This window comes from Ambystoma mexicanum, chromosome 14, assembly GCF_040938575.1.
Source record: "Ambystoma mexicanum isolate Mex_15411 chromosome 14, UKY_AmexF1_1, whole genome shotgun sequence".
In the NCBI taxonomy this organism is placed as follows: domain Eukaryota; kingdom Metazoa; phylum Chordata; class Amphibia; order Caudata; family Ambystomatidae; genus Ambystoma; species Ambystoma mexicanum.
The window spans coordinates 29,097,842-29,118,405 of record NC_090940.1 but is presented as its reverse complement, the minus strand read 5'-3'; the positions used below and the strand labels follow the sequence as shown (position 1 = coordinate 29,118,405).

General features: G+C 47.7%; 1 protein-coding gene across 1 annotated transcript in view; it reads right to left on the bottom strand.

Moving 5' to 3' along the window:
* Positions 1 to 12,483, bottom strand: part of BAZ1A (bromodomain adjacent to zinc finger domain 1A) — a 956,777-nt gene extending 944,294 nt beyond the window's left edge. The window contains exon 1 of the mRNA XM_069638454.1: positions 12,307 to 12,483. Within this exon, the coding sequence (XP_069494555.1) occupies positions 12,307 to 12,419 (113 nt within the window). The 5' untranslated portion in view covers positions 12,420 to 12,483. The remainder of the gene's footprint in view (positions 1 to 12,306) is intronic.
* Positions 12,484 to 20,564: the final 8,081 nt, after the last annotated feature.

The following is a 20,564-nucleotide window of genomic DNA, read 5'->3' as shown; positions in this document are numbered from 1 at the left end:
ACACGAGGTTGACGTGGCTATGGTCCAAGAAAAACAACTAATCCCTGGGAAAGACCACACATGGGCCAAATCCTGGGGTTGCCACAGGTACTTCGCTGGAGTAGGACGAGTATGATGAGGAGTCGCTATCTTAATCCACAAGAGCACTAACTTTCGCCTAATCAACACAACAAAAGACTCCGAAGGTAGAGCCATCTTGGTGAGTGGCATTATAGCAGGCAAGAGGATAACCTTTGTTAACTTCTACACACCTAATGTGGACGGGCCGAATAATTTTGGCAGGGTACTATCACACCTCTCCTCACAAGAACCGACTACAATAGTCTGGGGAGGAGACATAAAAACGGTTCTCGATCGAATTAAGACAGATCAAGAACCGTAGCTCAACCTAAATCTAAAGTCAGCCTGAAAATAGCTGAGATCTGCAGAGCATTCGATTTAAAAGACGCACGGAGAGCAGCCAATGGAGAAATGCGAGACTACACATTCCACTCGGCGGTACACAACTCGACCTCGAGAATCGATTATCTGTTCGTCTCAGCAAATGGTCCTCTAAAGAATGGCCCTTGCCACATACTTCCAAGAACCCTCTCCCACCACTCCCCGATAATCCTAAACCTTAACTCCTACCATCCTAAATCCACACTGCAACGCTGGCGCTTCAAAACCGGCTCCATGCAAGATGAGGTGTTTGCTACCGAATTGAGAGAAGAGATTGACACATTCCTAGAAGCCAACACTGGCTCAGTCCCCTCTGCCAGCACGATCTGGGAATCTCTAAAGTTGGTTTGTTTGTTTATTTTATTTCTATAGCGCTCTGGACCCGGGAGTAAAAGGGCGCTTAGTACAAGTTACAAGGCACAATACATGGTAATAAGCAGTAATAGTTGAATAACAGTTATATATAGAATATACAGACAGTGGAGGTAATAGCAACCAATAAAGACAAACATGAGACATGTGCAATATGTACAATTTATAGCTAAATCTAACTTAAAGGTTGACTTTTGTCAAAAGCCACCCAATGGCAAGTTTCCTGAATGACTGGAAGGATTTGGATGACTTAATATTCAGTGGCAGGGTGTTCCAGAGTTGGGAGGCGAGGACAGTGAAGTTCGAGCCTCCGGCTCTTTTAGAGGTAAATCTGGGTACTGTGAGGCATAAGCCATTGGAAGATCTCATGGTGAATTTGTTAGTCAGGTAGGGGGGGGCTAGATGATTGAGAGCTTTGTAAGTGAGGCAGAGGGTTTTTAGATCGATGTTGTGTTGGATAGTGAGCCATTTGCATGAAGTTCTGGTGGCAGAGATGTGCTCACGCCTGGGAATGTTTAGCGCTGCCCGTAGCGCATTATTTTGAAGGACTTGGAGTTCACTAATTATCGCTTTGTTAGCCCCTAAGTAGAGGCTATTACAGTAATCTAGTTTAGATTGTATAAGAGCTCTAGCTAGTGTGAGGCAGCTGTTAAAGGAAAGAAATGGTCTAGAAGCTCTAATTAGTTTTCCTGTATAGGCTGTGGCTGAGGCTGTTGAGTTGACTTGCTTAGTGAGGTTAATATTGGCATCGAAGTAGAAGCCAAGTGTTTTCACGTTTTTGGCGACCGGGATGGTATTGCCATCAATTGTGATGTTGGAATAGTTGGGACTAAGTTTTTGTAGGTTGTACGGAGAACCAACAATGAGCAGTTCAGTCTTCTCGTCGTTCAGACAGAGGCCATGTGTGGCCATCCATACCTGAATAACAGAGAAGATTTAATTGATCCTGGCTACATCGGTATTGTAGTTGCCCGAGGTGGTGAGGAGTATCTGGGTGTCATCCGCGTAATTAGTGTAGGTGACACCCAGACGATCCAGTTTATCAAAGAGGGGCTTTGTAAAGATATTGTATAGGGTGGGTGAAACAAGAGCCTTGTGTGACACCACAGGTGATAGGGATGGGGATTTAACAAGGGGGGTCCTGGGAGTCCCTCTGCCAGACATTAGTCCTGGTTACGAGAGACTTACCCAGAGTCTTTAGCTCACTATCTTTCACAGAGAAGAAATATCCCAAACATATCAGTCTTTGTCCTGCCCTGGGGCAGTCCAGCACCGAAATGCGAGGCAATTCTCCTCTGAACAAGAGTACCAACAGAAACCCCAGACACGTGTTTCGGTCTGGTTGGATGGGGTCTGCTGCTGCCACCGGAGAGAAGACTCTCATAGTTCTATTGGCCAGGAAGGACTGTATCCACATGACAGCAGAGGGGGGAAAAGTGGGAGGCCGACGAGAGGTTGTTGCAGAGTATTTTATGGTCGACCAAGTCGAAGGCTGCTGAGAGATTTAAAAAGGAGTAGGATGGCAGCCTTCCCCTTATCTTTGATTTCGTCAATCTGACTTTTAAATTCAACAAGGGCCGTTTCTGTTCCATGTTGAGGCCGGAAGCCAGACTGACACAATCCAAGTAATTGGTTGGACTCTAGGCAATGCTGAATTTGCAAGTAAGCAACTCTGTCAAGGATTTCTAACAGGAAGGGAACGGTTGTGATAGGCCTGTAATTTGTGGGGATGGCTGGGTCCAAAGTCTGTTTTGTAGAGGGAGGACCCAAGACTGTTTCAAATTGTTGGGTACCGAATTGGTGAAGAATGACACGTTTATGAGATTAGAAAGGGGCGAGGTCTCTTGCTGCATCTTTTATAATCTGTGCGGGACAGCTGTCCCCTTTGCAATTTGACGGTTTGAGGGAGGTTATGATTTTTTGCACTTCTAGTACGGTTACTTTTTTGAAGGTGAAGCCATCGTTAGTGTTAGGGGTGGTAGGTGGGCTAGGGATAGGGGGGCTAGGGGTGGGGCTACTATTAGAGAGTTGTAGTCTTTTATTTCCAATTTTAGTTTGTAGGCCAGTGATTTTGTTTGCAAGGGCATCTTGGATGCTAGTGCACCAGGGTTGGTCCTTCATGGACATGTCCGTAGGTGGATTCGGATTTTCTAACTCCTTCAGGATGGTGAATAATTCTTTGGTATTGGAACTTGCATTACTTATTCTTGTATTGTAGGCTTCCTTTTTAGTGCAAATCATTTCTTTTTTTATAAAGGGAGGATGCATTTGTGAGATTGATTTTGTGTTCCTCTGATGGGTTCATTTTCCAAAGGGTTTCCATTTTGGACTTTTTATTTCTTAGTATTTTAAGTTCTGGCGTGTACCAGGAGTTAAGGTGTGCTTTAGGTTTACCTTTACGTAGTTTTAGAGGGGCAACAAGGTCGATAGCTTTGGTCATGGCGTTATTGTAGGTCTCTACTAGTAAGTTTAGGTCCGATGTGTTGGGGATCATGTTTAGAGTGGGTAGAACCAATGGGATGATGGCTTCAGCGGTGATGTTCCGCTTATTTCTCATCAGACATGCTGGTGCAGGTGGGCACTGTATGTGGTGTGGGTTGTTAGTGCTAATGTCAAATGAAAGTAGGAGGTGGTCGGTCCATATAAGTGGTTGGGGGTCTTTGCAGGTAATGTTACAGTTGTGGGCAGCGAGCGAGTCTAAGGTTCTGCCTTTCTGATGTGTAGGTAAGGTGTTAAGTTGAGTGTAGTTGTGTTCGCAAAGTGCATTAGCAAGGGATGATGCTGGAGTGTCGTGGGGATCATTGTAACCCAGGTTAAGGTCACCTAGAATAATATTCTGTGATAAAGGTTTAGATTTTTCAGCTATGAGGGAGGTTATATCTTCCTCGAAGGAGCCTATGGGACCAGGGGGTCTGTATAGAACTTCCAGGGTGATAGTATTCTTAGGAGTGGTTTGAATTTTAATGGATAAGTGTTCACAGGAATTTAGAGGGAGGGAGGTCACAGATCTAATGTCAAGCGAGGATTTGAATACAAGTGCTACACCTCCTCCACAGGCATTAGGTCTGTCAGCCCTGAGGATGTAGTAGTTGTCTGGAACCGCAAGGGTTAGAGAGGGACCTGCTGCTGCATGGAGCCACGTTTCTGTGCTGGCGAAGAAGTCCAGGTCTGCTGAATGGACGATGTCGGCAATTTCCGTAGGGTGGGCCACAAGGGATCTAACATTAAGTAGGGCTCCTTTGAGAGGTACAGAGTTAGCAATATTGTTTTTATTAGTGACTTTAGTTGTAGAATTGTTGGTCATTTTGCTGAATAGAGTGGGTTGTCTACAGCCTAGTCTGTCGTTACGGGTCATGAGGTTAGGGTAGGCAGTAGGGCGGTGTTCTAGCATATCGTGTGATTTCTGGATATTGTCAGAATAGTCATCTGTGGCAAGGTTCGGTGGAGGGTTACCTAAGATAAAGCTGATTTTAGTACTGTGGTCTATAGGTGCACTGTGGGGGAAAGGAGGTAGGGATGGCAGGAAGGGTGTGGGGCAAGGAACGGGGTGGTGTCTAGGACAGCCAAGCTTGGCGAGTCCCTTACTGAATAGGATAACTGTTTCTGATGCATGGCGTGCAATCATGCATAATGCAGAAAGGGAACATGATGAATACTAGCCAGGCTGGCATAGTTTAGATATAGATTCGGGCGGGATGATGAAGGCACTAGGGGGATGGTGGATGTTAGCTGTGCTGGTGCTTGCATGCCCTGAGACAGACAGGCTATTTAGGTAGCGCTGGATTTGAAATTGAGGCACACTTGCAAAAAAGGCTTGTAAATGGCGCGACTAACAGGCAAATTTAAGATAGCAACTAGCTAGCGACCATGAGGCATGACAATCAAATGTGGACTGTAAGCGACCATAAGGCACAACACAAATCAAGTGTGGTCTGTTAGCGACCATAAGGCAACAACACAAATCAAGTGTGGTCTGTTAGCGACCATAAGGCAACAACACAAATCAAGTGTGGTCCGTTAGCGACCAAAGGCACGACACAGATCGAATGTGGTCTGTAAGCGACCCTAGGGCCCAATGCAATCAAGTGTGATTTGATGAGCAAATGCAATGTTGTAGAATTGTACGGTTTTAGGGTGACTATTGTCATATGGAGATTAAGAGACCTTCAAGTGCTGCGTTACTGAATCAAGCACTAGCTATAGGTTACAGCATGGGCAATGGTTAGATTACACCAGGCACAGTGGGCATAGAATAGCAAGCATAGGCAATGAATACATTACAGGCGCAGTGGGTATTGTTCAGCGTAAGCTTGCAGGCTGCCCTAAACATTTGCTAGGTAAGGGGATAGCACGGCATGGCTCCCACATGAAGGTAGAGGTAGTCTTGCGCAACTATGCGGGGGCTAGCTTAGTGCAGGTGGGGGGAAACTTATGGGGGAGGGGGAACTTAGAAGCGCCACGTAATGGACACAGCCTAGTTGTAGACTGGTTCTAAGGTGACCAGTTAGCGCAAGCATTACAGGTGCAGGCCGTATGAGAATCCGTATAGGCAAGCAGCAGAGAGGGCCAATGGACTGACTTACAGGGTCCCCGGCTGAGTAAAGCGCGGTCAAAGCGGGACAAGCTACCGTCGACCCAATTAGTGTCGATGACTATGAAACATTGTGTTATTGAGCGTGAGACAGGCGCTGAGAGGCAAGCTTACATATTGATAGTGTTACGAAAGTTCATCCGCTGCGTCCGTTAGTTAAGTAGAAATGTTGGAGCAGTTCTGGTGTCGGGAGTCCGAATGGTGAGAGCGACTGCTACACAGGGACTTGGGCACTCGAGCACGGCCAAGCTCGGTCAGGCTCAGTCAGGGGGGTAGCCTTTGTCTATTGCCTTCGTCGGGGGCCAGCTTTCGCCTGCCAGTGCATCATTGTCAAATGGGAACAGGCGACCAATCACAAGGCAACAGGCTTCTAGGGCTTGGGCACAAAGCAGGGTGAGTGAGAAAAAGCGGCGGCGTCGGCCATCTTTAAATAGCAAAAACCTTGTGTTTTTGCAATTCGATTTCCAGCTGTGCTGGACTTCGTTTTGGGGTTCCAGTAAGCACAGAGGGCTAAAATGATCAGTAAGGCTGCAGGGGCAGGCTGCCTTAAATTAGGAACTGAAATTGTGCGATTTTCGAGTGAAGAGATCGGGGTGCCTAAATACAGATGGTGTAGCCTCCAGGCGTACCTAGGACAGCCAGAGCTTGTGGCTGCGTGGAGCTGCTCCTGCAGCTGGTGAAGAGGGAGCTCCTGCTCGCACCTCATGTAGACCAGAAGACTTCTAAAGTGCTTCTTAAGGGGAGTTTGTCAAGCCAAAGAAAACGGCATTCTCAAACTCGTAGACGAGAGCTGGCAACCAGCGAAGACCTACTTAAAAACCTTGAACGCCAGAATACGAGCTCAGATGACCCGAGAGTAAAAGCTGCTCTGAGAGAGGAACTACAGAAATTCAATGCCACGGCAGAGCGAGAAATAAGATTCCTAAACCGTGGCGGCCAAATCAGACAGTACGGCGAGGGTCAAAAACATGGTGCCCTTCTAGCAAAATTAATAAAAGCCGACCGCAAGCGGACTCCAATCGAAGGCATCCGCAACATGCAGGGAGTGCTATTACACACAGACGAGGAAATGGCAGAAGAATTTAGACTCTACTACCAAGACCTCTATAAGACCAAGCATAATAGAAACTTAAATCTACCACTCGAGTATTTGGAAGGCACGGAGTTGTTTTGGGTCGAAAGTCAGCTACGAGAGCCTCTCAACGAACTGGTCACGCAAGAAGAGATCATTGAAGCTATCAAGTCTCTTCCAAACTCCAAAGCCCCTGGCCCGGATGGCCTCAGCGGGGAATTATATAAAGCCTTTGCGAATACTCTGGCCCCTCTCCTAGCACCTGTGTAAGAGGAAGCCCTAGAAAAAGGCACTCTCCCCCAGTCTACCTGCGAAGCCAACGTCGTCCTCTTGCATAAACAAGACAAGCCTCCAGAGCAATGCTCATCCTACCGTCCCATTTCCTTACTAAACCTCGACAATAAAATACTAGCGAAAGTACTCACGAGCAGGTTAATGCCACTGATGCCCGCCCTGGTACTTGCAGACCAGGCAGGGTTCATACCAGGCCGCAACAAGACCTTTGGAATCAGGAGGCTATTCGGCGTCATAGAGGCATTAGATCCATCCCAGCAAGCAATTGCAGTCCTACTCAATGCCGAGAAAGCATTTGATTCGGTAGAGTGGCCATTCCTGTTCGCAGTGCTCACCAGGATGGGACTTGGTGCACGCTTCATTAAACTGTTATCCCTCTCATATACCAATCCACAAGCCATCATCATAGTGGGGTCAGCAAAGTCAGCTACCATCAATCTGCAGCGCGGTACCAGGCAGGGCTGTCGGTTATCAGCTCTTTTATTTGCCTTGGTAATGGAACCACTTGCCTCTAACCTTAGGGAACTGCGACAACATAGGGGACTCCTCATCAGTCCACATAAACTCATCATTTCCCTGTACGCGGAAGATGTCTTGCTATTCGTACGAGACCCCATGGATAATCTGAACCTGGTCATGAGAGAGGTGATCAAATTTGGTGCAGCCTCCGGGCTGAAAATCAATCAGTCAAAATCCATAGTGTTCCCACTGACCTCCGCGACCAAACCATTTGCAGACAACTTCCAGCTTACGTGGAAAACATCCAAAGTCCGGTACCTAGGAATACAACTGTCACGAAATCACCAAGAGGTGTTCCATGACAACTACGAAGAAGTCGCCAAATCACTGCAGGAGAAGGTGGCTCGTTGGAAAACCTTACCGCTAACCCTCTGGGGAAGAGCTTCCCTAGTTAAGATGGTGATCTTACCTAAGCGGTTATACTTATTCACCAACATTCCCTTAAGCATGGTCCTCGATTTATTATGGGCAGGCAAACCGGCCAGAGTGGCGCACTCAATATTGACTCTTCCAATGACGGAGGCCTGGCCCTTCCGGACCTGGAGAAATACTTCTGGGCGACGCAGGCGCAATTTCTCGGCCACTGGTACTCGACACAGACAGTCAGACCCCACGTGCAGGTGGAGCGAGCCCTAGTGACGCCCAACTTACTGAGGGCAGTCCTCTTCAGCCAGATCCCTGTCTCCAACAATACCATGAATGTAGTACTGTCGATGTATAAAATCTGGAAGAAACTCGCTCAAAAATGTGAGGTACGAACGAGATACTCGCCCCTCCTCCCCGTCAAATTCATACCGGAGATCCCACTAACGTCTGAAAGGGTTTTCCATCAATGGTTGGAAAAGCTTCATATAAATACCCTAGGAGACCTGTTCACCGAAGATAACTTCCTGACTCCAGAGCAGGTGAAAATGAGAGGCGGGACCACAGCACTCGACACCTTTATCTATTTCAGAACTCGCTACACATTTGAAGCACTCCTACCCGACTTCCCACGCCAAACTCCAACCTGGCAACTTCTACACAACGTAATACAATCACAAGGAGAAGGAAGGCTGGTCTCACAATTATACAGGGCCATCACCGCCAACACATCCTCCGACAACTCCCGTGCAAAAACCAGATGGGATAAGTCCCTCAGTGCAACAATCTCAGAAGAGGACTGGTCGTTCATCCTGAAGCAAACAAAAAATTGCACTCAACACACGCCTCAAATTAATCCACTTCAACTTCCTTCATCAAACCTATCACACACAAGACCAATAAACACCACCCTGAATCTCCCTCAAGATGCGAGGGATGCGGGACATCACCAGCCGACTTTGTCCATCTCGCTTGGGACTGCCCCAAACTGACCACGTTCTGGAACCAGGTTCTAGAAACTACTGGAGCAATCATCGGAGAAGCTATTCAACCTGCCCACACGGCAGCCCTACTAGGAATGACAAAAATGCTACCAGCACCAATAAGAAAACTGGCAGGTCTACTGTTAACACTCGCCCGCAGGAGGGTCGCCAAGCCCCCCCCCCCCCACAATCTCCTCCTGGTGTAAAGACATCCTTTATTGCCAAGATGTTGAAACTGACTTTGTCAAACTGCTGCCTCTCCACACCCGTCCTCCAGACATGGGGCCCACTGACACTGTTCCTGATGAGAGGCTGAGGATGCCCCAGCCTCTCCTACCAGACCTCAATTAGACATTGACCGTGATGTTGTTAACACTTGAGCCCAGCACTCCACATCACCCTATAACGAGGAACTGGCTTGGTGCAGAATGTGCCGACATCGATACCGAACACCATGATGGGGGTGCGGGGAACGGGAATGGCGCCACCCTAATGTGGGTGAGAAGTTGTATTGTGTTACAGAAAAAAACAAAAATAAAAAAGGTTTTAAAAAAAATATGTAATGTGCTTATTAAAGAAATATATACAAGTCAAGTACAATCGGAAAAAAAAAATAAAAAAAAAAAAAGGTCTCTCTTTAATAAAACAAAAAGTAAAACCATAAAAAGCGTAATTTTACACAATAAGAAAAAGGCAAAACCACTTTAATACAACTTTCCACAGCTGAGGCTTAACCGTTCAGGGCAAAGGATGGTCTGAGATTACATAAAACTCAGAGTGAATAGCAGTGAATTAGTAAATCATACCTCAAGAATCAACTATGCAAACAGCCTCCATCTCAGGAGAACAGATCCAAAATACAGCAGCTAGACTGCTCCTTATCTAGCCAGAAGAGACCACATCACTCCAGGCCTAAAAACACTGCATTGGCTCTCAGTCAAACATCACATCAACTTCAAAACAATGTGCATAACACACAGGGCAATCGGCAGACAAGGAGCTGAATTTCTACAAAAGAAAATAACGACTGTTCAGATCAAGCAACGAAATCCGCCTGGAACAAAAATCATACCTTAAGAAAAAGTATGGGGGCTCCTGCTTCTCCCACTTAGCCGCAAAAACCTGTAACAACATCCCGAAAGAAATAGGAAACACCAAAGACCACCTACAATTCAGAAAATTACTAAAAACCTGGCTCTTCAACATCACGGATTAAAATTGAAAAAGCTAACCAACCGAACGGGAAACACAAAGAAAAGGATGACAAAGTGTAGGATGACACTGACAACATCCAGAACAGACTAAAGAAACTCTTACAACAAGAGAGCCAATGCCAAGTCGAATAAGACACAGGCGACACCCATGAGGACAGAAATCAGCTTCACTAGTCAACAACCTCACCTGCTCCATAATTGCTACCAGGTATCATACTCGTATAGAGTTGTGTGAATGTTAGCACTTGCCACGCATGAACTAAGTTATGGACATTGGCATCTACCGGATGAAGTTGTGAAGGAAGACAGGCATCTACCGGATGAAGTTGTGAAGGAAGACAGGTGCCGCCCCTGGACAGAATTGCAAGCGTTGGCATGTGCCACGTTTCAAAGGGGCTGGGAGCAGTAGCATGCATCAGCAACTGAATAAGATGATGAATGCCGGCCAGCTGCCACATACGGAGGGAGTAGCCTTGGCTGACCGATGCCTCGCACCGACTGAATTGGGAATGCTCTCGGGCCAGATTTGAAGGGACACACAAACGCCTGCCTGCCCCGCATAGACAGGTGTCACGTAGGTGGCCGGTGCCAAACTTGGGCAAGGTTATGAATGTGAGTGGATGCCATGTGAGAAAGGAACCGAGCGTCGGACGGCCCCAGATTTGGACAGGGACGCAGAGCTGCTTGCACACCCCACCTGGAGAGAACACAGAAGTTTAACACCTCACTTCCAGACAGCAATGCCAATTAACCCATCCACTAACAATTTTACCTCTATAACTCTAACCAAACAACCACACGCCTACAACACAACAATCCGCACAGATTTCACTACACTGCAACAACAAAACAAACCACACACACACAACAAACCACACAGACTCGCACAGCAACTACCGACCGTAAAACCCCCGCCAAGCCCAGCCAACGGAGTTACCGGGCTAAGGCCGCCAACAGCACATTACTCCTCTCTTGCGCTTTTCCAGCTTACTCCCACTAACTCACCCCCACCCCCAACTCCAGTGGTTATAGTGTGCAGTACAAATATCCTTTAACATTAACCGACCTATAAGCCAATTTCAAAAAATGAATATGTTCAAGAACTAGATGGGTTACAAAACCATCAATGAGTGAAGTACTTTTGGTTAAAGATTGAACCTTCCTAAAAGCTAGTTTTGACGAGGGGTAAATTCAATCATCCATCTTCCTCAGGACCTTCAACATCAGACATTTAGTGCAATATTCGCAGAGAACATCCTCAGACCGCTAATAAAGAACTTCTTGTGTCAAAGCATCACTAGTCAATGGTGGGCCCGTAAGCATGAATTCTCCTTCGAATCTTAAAGCAGTCAACTCATATGGAAGGTATATTTCCTTTCAGCATTTATCGAAAACCACATGTAAATGTGCCTTAAATAACCCAATCGATAAATCAAATCGAAGGTGCTGTCAGCAATGTTAGAACATCCACCAGATGAATATCAGTTATGTACACATCGCTATTGGTTCCCGTGCTACTCCCTTTTGTTCTGAGACACATGGAGTGCATTAAAGGGACATTTTCCTGAGCTCTTCGATACCTGCTGAAATGAATTATACCTTACAGATGTGTTGACTGAGAATTCATGTTTACGGGCCCACCATTGAGTAACGATGCTTTGACACAAGAAGTAAACCAAATCCTGTTCCCCATCTGATGCAGGTGAACGTTGACCCACATTCATCATTCCTACACTTGTAAACAAACAAAATGGGATTGATTGGGTGCCTTGAACTTGGCATATGAAAAGCTGTTCCACTGCCCTGGCTCTTAATACAGACAAACTTGAAGGGCAACAAATGTGGAAAGTAAAAGACCAGGGAAGTCTTTAACTGGGACCTGGGCAAATTGCCTGCCCCTGGCAAGGTCCACACAGCACTGGGCATGCGAGCAGAGGTGGGTGCGGGTAAGCCCAGCCAGCACACTACACACGTCCTACCCTCCCTACAGGAGAAAAGAGGGGGAGGGGCTGCCCTTTCAAGTTTCCACCAAGAAAGACAAAGGAGGCCACAGCAGAGAGAACAGACACGAGACAGGGGGGGGTGAAGGGGCCAGCAGGTGGAGAGCATTCCACTGCAGGAGATGCCAGTGTTCCATAGTAGGGTGGCAAACACAGTGCAGGAAGCAAGGCAGGGAAGTTGCCCCTGCAGAGGCAGTGTAGAGGGAAGGGAAAGAGCAGGCACTGAACTTGAGGGGGCAAGGGAAACAATGGCACCAGAACTAGAGGAAACAGTGCGAAAGGGTGGCATAAAGAGGAAGCAAGAACACAAGTGGTGGTGAGGTGGGGGGGCAAGAACCAGCGTGCAGGTGGAGGTGGGCAACAAGGTAAAAAGGGGGCGGGGCAAGAAGTTCAGTCCTGCCCTCGTCCCCACCCACAACAAATGCCCCCCCACTCGGCAACCCCCGGCCTCGCTCACTCGTAATCCCGAAAGATCTCGTTGGTGACCCTGCAGTAGAAGAAGCGCTCATCCGGCCGCAAATCCGCGGGCGGCCGCTTCCGCTCAAAGGGTTTGCGGTGCAGGAGCGGCATGGCTGTAGCTAGGGGTCGGCGGCCCTGCTCTCTCCGCGCGCCGCCGAGACAGTGCGCATGCGCCCGCCTACAAGCCGCGCGCACCCCGAACGCGCGTGCGCTCCCAAGCCAAATCAACGCCCGCGCCGCTTTTGCCCCACTACGCGTGCGCCACGCTCCGCAAGCCATGCTGCGCATGCGCGGGGGACAGGAACGCATACACGAGCCGTCTTCTGTGTTAATGCGCGTGCGGAGACGCAGCGCCGTGAAGCCACAGTTCAGCTTGGTACTTACAGGGGCGGGGCTAAGCAGGATCTTCTTTGAAGGCACAGACACTGGCGGGAAAGTGGTGGTGACAGACGGTAGCCGTAGACAGAGAGAAAGGACGCTGGCGTTTATAAGTACACGAGGGGGCTTTCGAGCCACCGTACTCTACTCGGACTGCCATCTTTCAATAGCTGTTATGGATTTTAGTGCAGGAGGCGTTTTTGCAGTTCAAAGAGTTTGAGTTTTTTAAAAAAAGTTAATTGATTTGTATTGAAAGTTAAGAATAATTAAATCGACATTACAGCAAGTTGCATGGAAAGTGAGGTACATCATAGTTATTATAATTGTTGATGCTGTAGTTAAATACATACAATATTAAATATAATAAACATCATACAAATATTAAAGGAATAGTGCGCTCAGAAATATTATTGTCCCGAGTGTTCGGGCATGTGTTTTTAAGCATACGTTGATCGATCGTGCAAACATTTCCTATGCACCTTACCGTAGTTTTTCCTCTTTTGTACACAAGCGAAATCAGGCAGCAGGGCGTGGCCATCTTGTGATAATCTTATCCGTTGGCCCATCACCCAAGCTGGACTGCCCTGGCGGCACTAAATCATATCCCCCTCCCCTGAGGCTGACATCACTAGACGCATACCACCCATTTCACAACGCAAATGCACATCTCGTGTCACCATTCTCTGCGCATCAGCTAATGAGGTGTCTCCATAGAAATGGCAGGACGCCTCTTTCCTCAATAAGCATAAACAGTCTTTTTTTGAGTATTCTGTGCCTCGTTTCTGTGTTCTGGTCGGCTACCTTTGTTGCATGTAGCCCGTGCGAACAGATACCAGTACCATTACTATAATTATTGTTTTTCGCCCCATAATGTCAACAATACAGCCCTACCAGTACAAGCCAGAGTATTCTGAGACGGAATTTCTCGAAAGAGAAAGATGCGCAAACGATGGGGCTTCGGACAACAGTTGGGAGGATGATTCAACAGATCTAGAGCCTGAGCCTAGTCGCATGGACAGCGTTTCCACCTGGTGTACCTGAAATTGGTGCACGCTAATGCCAACCGAGGAGGAGAACTGCTGCTGCCAAGAAAACTCTGGGTGATTGTCCTACATATCGGAAGGCGAGACACGGCTGCAATGCGTTACCGAGCTGCCAGACTTCAGGGCAACCTGCCTCACACGGACCGTGTTGAGGATTATGATGGTGCTTATGCAGGGACTTCGAGCAACAGTTCGCCCTCGCAATCTGAGTAAGTGTACTCTAGTTGTGATGTCACTTAGGCCACTACCATTTCATGGTTGTCTCCGATATTTTCGTAACTTTGATCTATCAATGCCAAACAAATGTAGTCTTGCAATTCTATACATCACTCGCAATTTGGGGAAATCATAGTGGTCTCCTTATGTTTATTTCATGTACATCCATGAAGCAATATTTCTTGGTGTCTAAAATGTAATGGAATGCATAGTCGTTCAATATTGTACAGTGTCTAGGTAACATTTGTACTGGCAACATTGCCATTGGATACAAGAATTGTCATTGGCAACTAAGTTTTAATACACTTATCTTGTTAATTTAAAAAAAAATCTCTTTCTCTTTCACAGGTGGTACAGGCTGGTGGCTTATTGTTTGTTTACATGGATGATTCATGGGAGGATTGGACACCGCGTACAACGAGTAATACCCGCCTGTGTCGTTGGTGCCATTAGAGAAACTTTCCCCAGTGACGGCAGTCAGTACAGGGGTTTTTCCCACACTGTGCTGCAACCAGAAGTTTTTAATGAGTAGTACATTTGTGCCTTCACAATCAGTAACAAAATAAAACACAACAGAACTTTTATCAATGGTTGTTTCAGTTTTTCAGTGAATCAAGTGTGTCTCCATTCAGCAGTGTTCCAGCGTTTTTCCCCATTCAGCAGCGGTCAATGTTCACATGCCCTCCTCAGACCCCGTGTCTCCAGACAGGCTCCCCTGAAAGCAGGCCGCGCCGCTGCAATCCAGATAAGTGTATCTCCATTCAGCAGTGTTCCAGCCCGTTCCTGGACGCCTCAGACCCATCCACCCCCCCCTCCATTATCAAAGGCAGTTCGCACCAGTGGATGTGCGCTGCCAAAGGGGGCTGGAAGGGGTGTGAACGGCCAAGGTGCCAAACACCATGTACACTTCAAAGGTATTTTATGCGCAGGGGCCAATGTTCACATGCCCTCCTCAGACCCCGTGTCTCCAGGCAGGCTCCCCTAAAAGCAGGCCGCGCCCCTGCTATCCACATTAGACCATGCCATGTACACGTCATTCATTCACACACACACCCTCCTTTCTAATTCTTTATAAACCACTTGATATTTATCATGAGAAAATCTTTGAGCACTGCAAGTCAACTCGTGAACGTGCTACCTGAGAACTTCTGTGACCACTGTGAGTCAGCTCGTCATCGTGCTACCTGTGAACATCTCCCTGTTCTCCGGCCACTAACTACCCTGCTTGCTGAATCTAACTGTTGGTACAAGGAAGGGCAGGTGACCTAATCATATCTCCTTGATCTCTAAATTTCTATCTATTTCAAACGAACATACCCAGTAGTGTTATGTTCATTCATCTCATTGCCATTGACTTGATTTTAATTTGTCATGTTATCAATATATAGCAATTGTCATCAGTGTCAATTGAGATCAAATTGCATCCTTCGCGGACCGTGTCTATAAGCATGGTTCTTTTTTATGCACGGTAGTACATTCAAGGGACGAGTAACATGTTACGATTTTCGTCACATCAGTGAATTGTTTATGAAAGTTATCCTATAATACAGCTGGCTACGCTACACTAGTTTTACTTCGGTGACCAAAACATAGCTTGCATAGAAGAAATGTATGGAATAATTCCATCCTTTTCACGCTTTTATGCAAGTAATAATGTACGGTTTTCAGTTGCCGTTCTAAAACCCATAACATCTAAAGGCACTACAATGCATGTATTCCCGAGGAATATAGGTCTAATAAGAGAATGGGTCAGATATTGCGGAGTTGCGCCAGAAGAGCTTGAAAGTAGAGCCTGTGAAGTCTTGGTGGACTCGAGGGGTGATCGATTCCGCATCTGCAGCCTGCACGTTGCCACTAATTTGTACAACCAATCGAAGTACACAAAGAAGAATCGACTCAGAACGTCTCGTAAATTGCTTCCAAATGCAATTCCGACTCTATTCATGCACAGGCTGCCTCAGGTGAGTCACAGTTCCTGATTTAGCTGTAGGCCTTGGGGTAGTGAACAGGTAACTACATGGACAGATTGGTGTTTTAGGTGTAAATGTCCCTTATAATACTTTTCATATTTACAAAATTGTATTGCTTTATAACTAAACCCCATTTTGTTAAACATCTGTCCTTGGTTTTAGGAGCATCATAGAAAAAGATATATGGGCACAGATAATTATGATATATGCCCTTTGAAATAAGATAATCTTTTCGTAATCTGTCTCTTTACATGCCAATTTTTAAGATTAGCATTTCTAAATCAAATCAAATTTTCACTTTACAACTCCATGACTATGCACTGAATATGAAGGAACAAGATTCTGCATCCATGTCTTGCCTGGAGTCAACAACAACTTTGAGCGCGTATCAGGTAGTCTTGTTTAGCTATTCAGTTCCGGAAATGTTTCATGCATGGAATTTGAGATAATATGATCATATTTATGTATCGTGTCGTTCGTTTACACAATGTTTCATTCATGGTTTTTTTATTGATATGTACCATTGTCTGCGACACATTGTGTGTGTTCAATTAAAATTTTTTAATCCATACTAAAACAAGTACTGTGTTACAGGGAGATGCTGAAGCTTCGACTACAATTACATCATCCCTCGTAGTTGTTCCAGAGCCATAGGTATGCGTACTGACAGTTCCCTCGAATGAAAGAAAGTAGGTCCTAGATCTGATACTATTAGACAGTGACATTATTATAAACAAGCTATTTTTGAAAATTGCTTGAGTGCAACATTTAAATAATTGTGTTTCGCACAGTCATCTTTGATCGAGTAAACTAGCCATCAGTCAGGTGAAATTCGAAATGTATATTTTGACTAAATGTTAAATGACGTACTCGGTGTACGAGTGTAATCTGTTTAGGCCATCAGTGCGATGGAATAATTTGATTTCAAATACAACTTATTTTTAATGGATACTCTTTTCTAGGGATGTATACAAGATCGGGATATAGAAGAGGCGGCACATGGATCCGAGGCGGTGGACCAGCTTGCTGGTGTTGTCGTTACAGTAAAGAAGAAGGTTTCACAGAAAAGCAAGAAAAATATGGTAATTTACAAACAATTTTATTTTTAAACAGTGTTTTTTGCTGGTGCCTTCATGACATGCTTTTTTTTAATGTAAATTGTCCAATACTGTATGTTGGATTTACATTGAACATCTTTTTCCAACCTGTTTTCTAGTTGCCCGATGGTGTACGAACTATGCAGACACAGACAGCTACAGAAATCAGAGATGCTGCTTGCCAAACTGATTTCACCATGGAGCAACTATTATTTTAGGCGCAGCATGTTCAAATCAATAAGCAGACTCGAGATGCTTTTGCCCAATGGCCAGAAAATGAATTTAATGTGACCAGCGAAGCCGGCAAAGTGTTGTTGGACCATTGGTACAATGCGACTGCTCCACCAGATGAAGATGAAACTGAATGTAATGAAGATGCTTTTGAATTAGACGCAGACCACTTGACACAATCGACACCCGCCAAAAAAGGGCCACCCAAAAACCAATCGACATTGATGTTTTCTCTGATTCATGTTCAAGTAACAGACGCTGAAATGACAGAGATTGAAGGTTCAACACAATTGACCGAGGAACTAGACAAAGATCTCGACTACAGTATGTCCAGTTTGGCTGATATGTCAACCACAGTTCAGTCAGAAACAACATTAATGCAGGATGATAGTCTAATAAAGGAGCCCAAATACGTAGTATTGGGCAGCAGTTTGATGGAGATTATAATGATGCTGAAATGTGTGCATTCAGTGAGAGGGGAAGTATGTGGGAAGCCATTGGTGAATGTGACTTGTGTATCACAAGGCAGTAACCTCAAAATACATGACACCTGTGAAATGCTCCATGAAAAATGTTCATGGGATTCCAAGATGGCGGCGGGTAAGGAGTAGCTGTGCCGGCCGTGCTCTCCTGGGCAACGAGTGAAAGTACAGCGGTCCACCACCCTGTGGTACTCCAGTGGCCCGTGTGGAGTCGGGGCTGAACTCCAGGCACCCTTCGGGAGAGCGGAGGAGCGCAGAGAAGAAGAAAAGCGTTGCCCTGTGAGTGTATTTGTGGCGGCGGGTCTCGAGTGGAAGAAGAGCGGAGAGGCTGTCCCTTGCGGCGCGTGCACCGGACACAGGAGAAGGAGCCGGGCTGCCCCTTGGAAGCGGGCCCCGTTGGCTGGGGGAACAGAGTCCCGGTGTAGGAGCAGCACCGCGGACACGGAGTGAACAGTGCCTCCAGGCGAAGTGGACCACCGCGTGGGAGCAGACCCAGTGGGAGGCGCCGAGGAGGAGCACCACAGCGAGGTTCCCAGCCAGGGAAGGAGGAGCCCCCCGGAGGGTGGCCGCTTAGATGTGAGCCACGCCCGGCTGTGGGGGCCGGGTCCGGGTGTCCGCTTGGTGGAGGAGCTCAGCGCGGGAGGAGGTGAGGCCCTGTGGCGTTGGGCAGCCCTCGGCCCGCACGGGCATAGGAGTGGAGGGCCGGCTCGGGCGTCTTGCAGGCAGTCTCCTGGAGAAACGGCGCTGCGGAGCACAACACCGCAGTGGGTGTGGATGGTGAGAAGTGTAGGGGTGGCGGGGCCTTTATTGTCATTCCAGTAACTGTGCAGCCCCGAGGGGGCAAGACTGGTGAGGGCCCGGAATAAGCAGGGCCCTAAAAGGAGGATCACGAGTTATTGGTATTTGCTGGCCTTCCTCCCTCCTTCGTCTTCGTCAGGTTTGACTGCAGGCCTAGGACAATGTCTGGCAAACTGTTTTTGTAGGCGTACCAGCTGCGATCAGCAGGCCAGGGTCTTGCTGGAGTTATAGGAGGGTTTGCCGGTCCAGAGTTATTAACCGGACACTCCATCAATTGGCAACACCCCTCCCCCTGGTGGGGGCCTTTCTGAGGACATAGCACTGTAATCTCAATTGAAGCGCCGTTGGGCGGTAGAGGGGGCAGAAAGGGGAGGATAGCCCAAGACCTGATATTGGACCGCAGCTGGCATCACGGCAGCATATTGGCCCTTCTGGAAGAGATTGGGTGGAGGCGGACTCCCAGCTGGGCCCCACGCAGCTGAACCAGGTCTATGTTGATGGCCTCTCGCACTAAAGGGAAGAATAAAAGGGCGCAGCAACTTCCCCGGGACTCTCAGAGCACCCTCCACTCACTGTGGCCACTGCAGGACATGGGTGAAAGCTCGATGAGAGGCAATGAGGGTATGGAAGGGAGTATCTCGGCAGAGGGAACGCGGGAGCAGCCCCAGATGAATGGCCAAGACTTCATGGGGGAAATTCAGGCGCTTCACGCCAACCTAGCTAAGACCTTTCAAGACCAGTTCCAGCTAATGCGAGCTGATCTAAATGAAGCCCTTGGGGAGATCAAGCGGGAAATGAAGCAATTGGGAGAAAGGACAGACCTCCTGGAGAGGGGTCTGCAAGAAGTTGAAAAAGAGACTACAGCTAATAGTGAGGCGTTGGAGCACCTGGATGTAGCGACCCAGAACCTGGAGATACAGATGGAAGACATTGAAAACAGGTCTCAGAGGATTAATATAAGAGTGAGGCAGCTGCCGGAATCCGTCTTGGACAAAGACCTGAAACAGGAATTGCAGGGTGTGTTTGTGGATATCCTGGGAGAGGTCGCCCCGGACAGCATTGAATTAGACCGGGTTCATAGAGTTGGTCGGCTCTCTAAAGGACCTGCCCCAAGGCCGCGGGACGTGCTCGCCGCCTTTTCCAGGTACGCTTAGAGAGAGGCAGTGCGCCTAGCTGCAAGGAAAAAGGAACCGATCATGTTTAAAGGCCAGAAGATAGCTCTGTATCAAGACGTGGCTAATATCACCCTGATAAAAAGAAGGAAGATGGTGCCAGTGTTGAAGGCTTTAATTGAACGTGGTATATGCTACAGGTGGACATTTCCATTTGGTTTGGTTTTCGATTGGGAAGGCTCTCCGAAACGAACAACGTCAGTCCAAGAGGGTGCTGACTTGTTGCGGCTTGATCTTGAGAAGGGCTCTTCGAGCAGGGAGGGGGGGGGGCCTTGGGGAACAGGCCACGGGAAAGGCCCTGGGAATGGTCCACAGTGACGGACCGAGGACGGAGGGGTCGGAGGGGGAATGGCGGTTCGCCGGGGGAGGGAGGAGGGGCCTGTATAGAGGGTGGTGCTGGCAGAAGGGGCAATCTCTAATCTGTATTTAGGTTGGATAAGGGGTGGTGGATCTTTAAGGGTGACAGAGGAGCTCCGAGTCAAGGAAGGCAACTTATTGGGATCAGTAAGGGCTAGGGGGGCCCGGTGGGAAGACAAGGGGTAGAGGAGGGCGTAATGGTTTGGGGGGGTCTGACAAGTTGGGTGGGCAGGGGAAGGGGGGGGTCGGTCCCACCCTAAGTTGGGGTTGCAGGGTGGGAGATGGGGTGAGGGGGGAAGGGTTCGGGAGGGGGTTGTAGCACCAAATGGGCGAGTTCCAGTCTCAAGGTCTGCGAGAAAGGAGAAAGGCAATAAAGGAAAGGTAGGGACCCTTCACACGTCTCGCTGAAAAAGAGGGGCAGTCAAGGGGACAGACCCGGTGAGGCGAGGGAGGGGCCGTCCCTGAGGAGCAAACTGCATACCAGGTTGGGGTTCAAATGGATGACACATAAT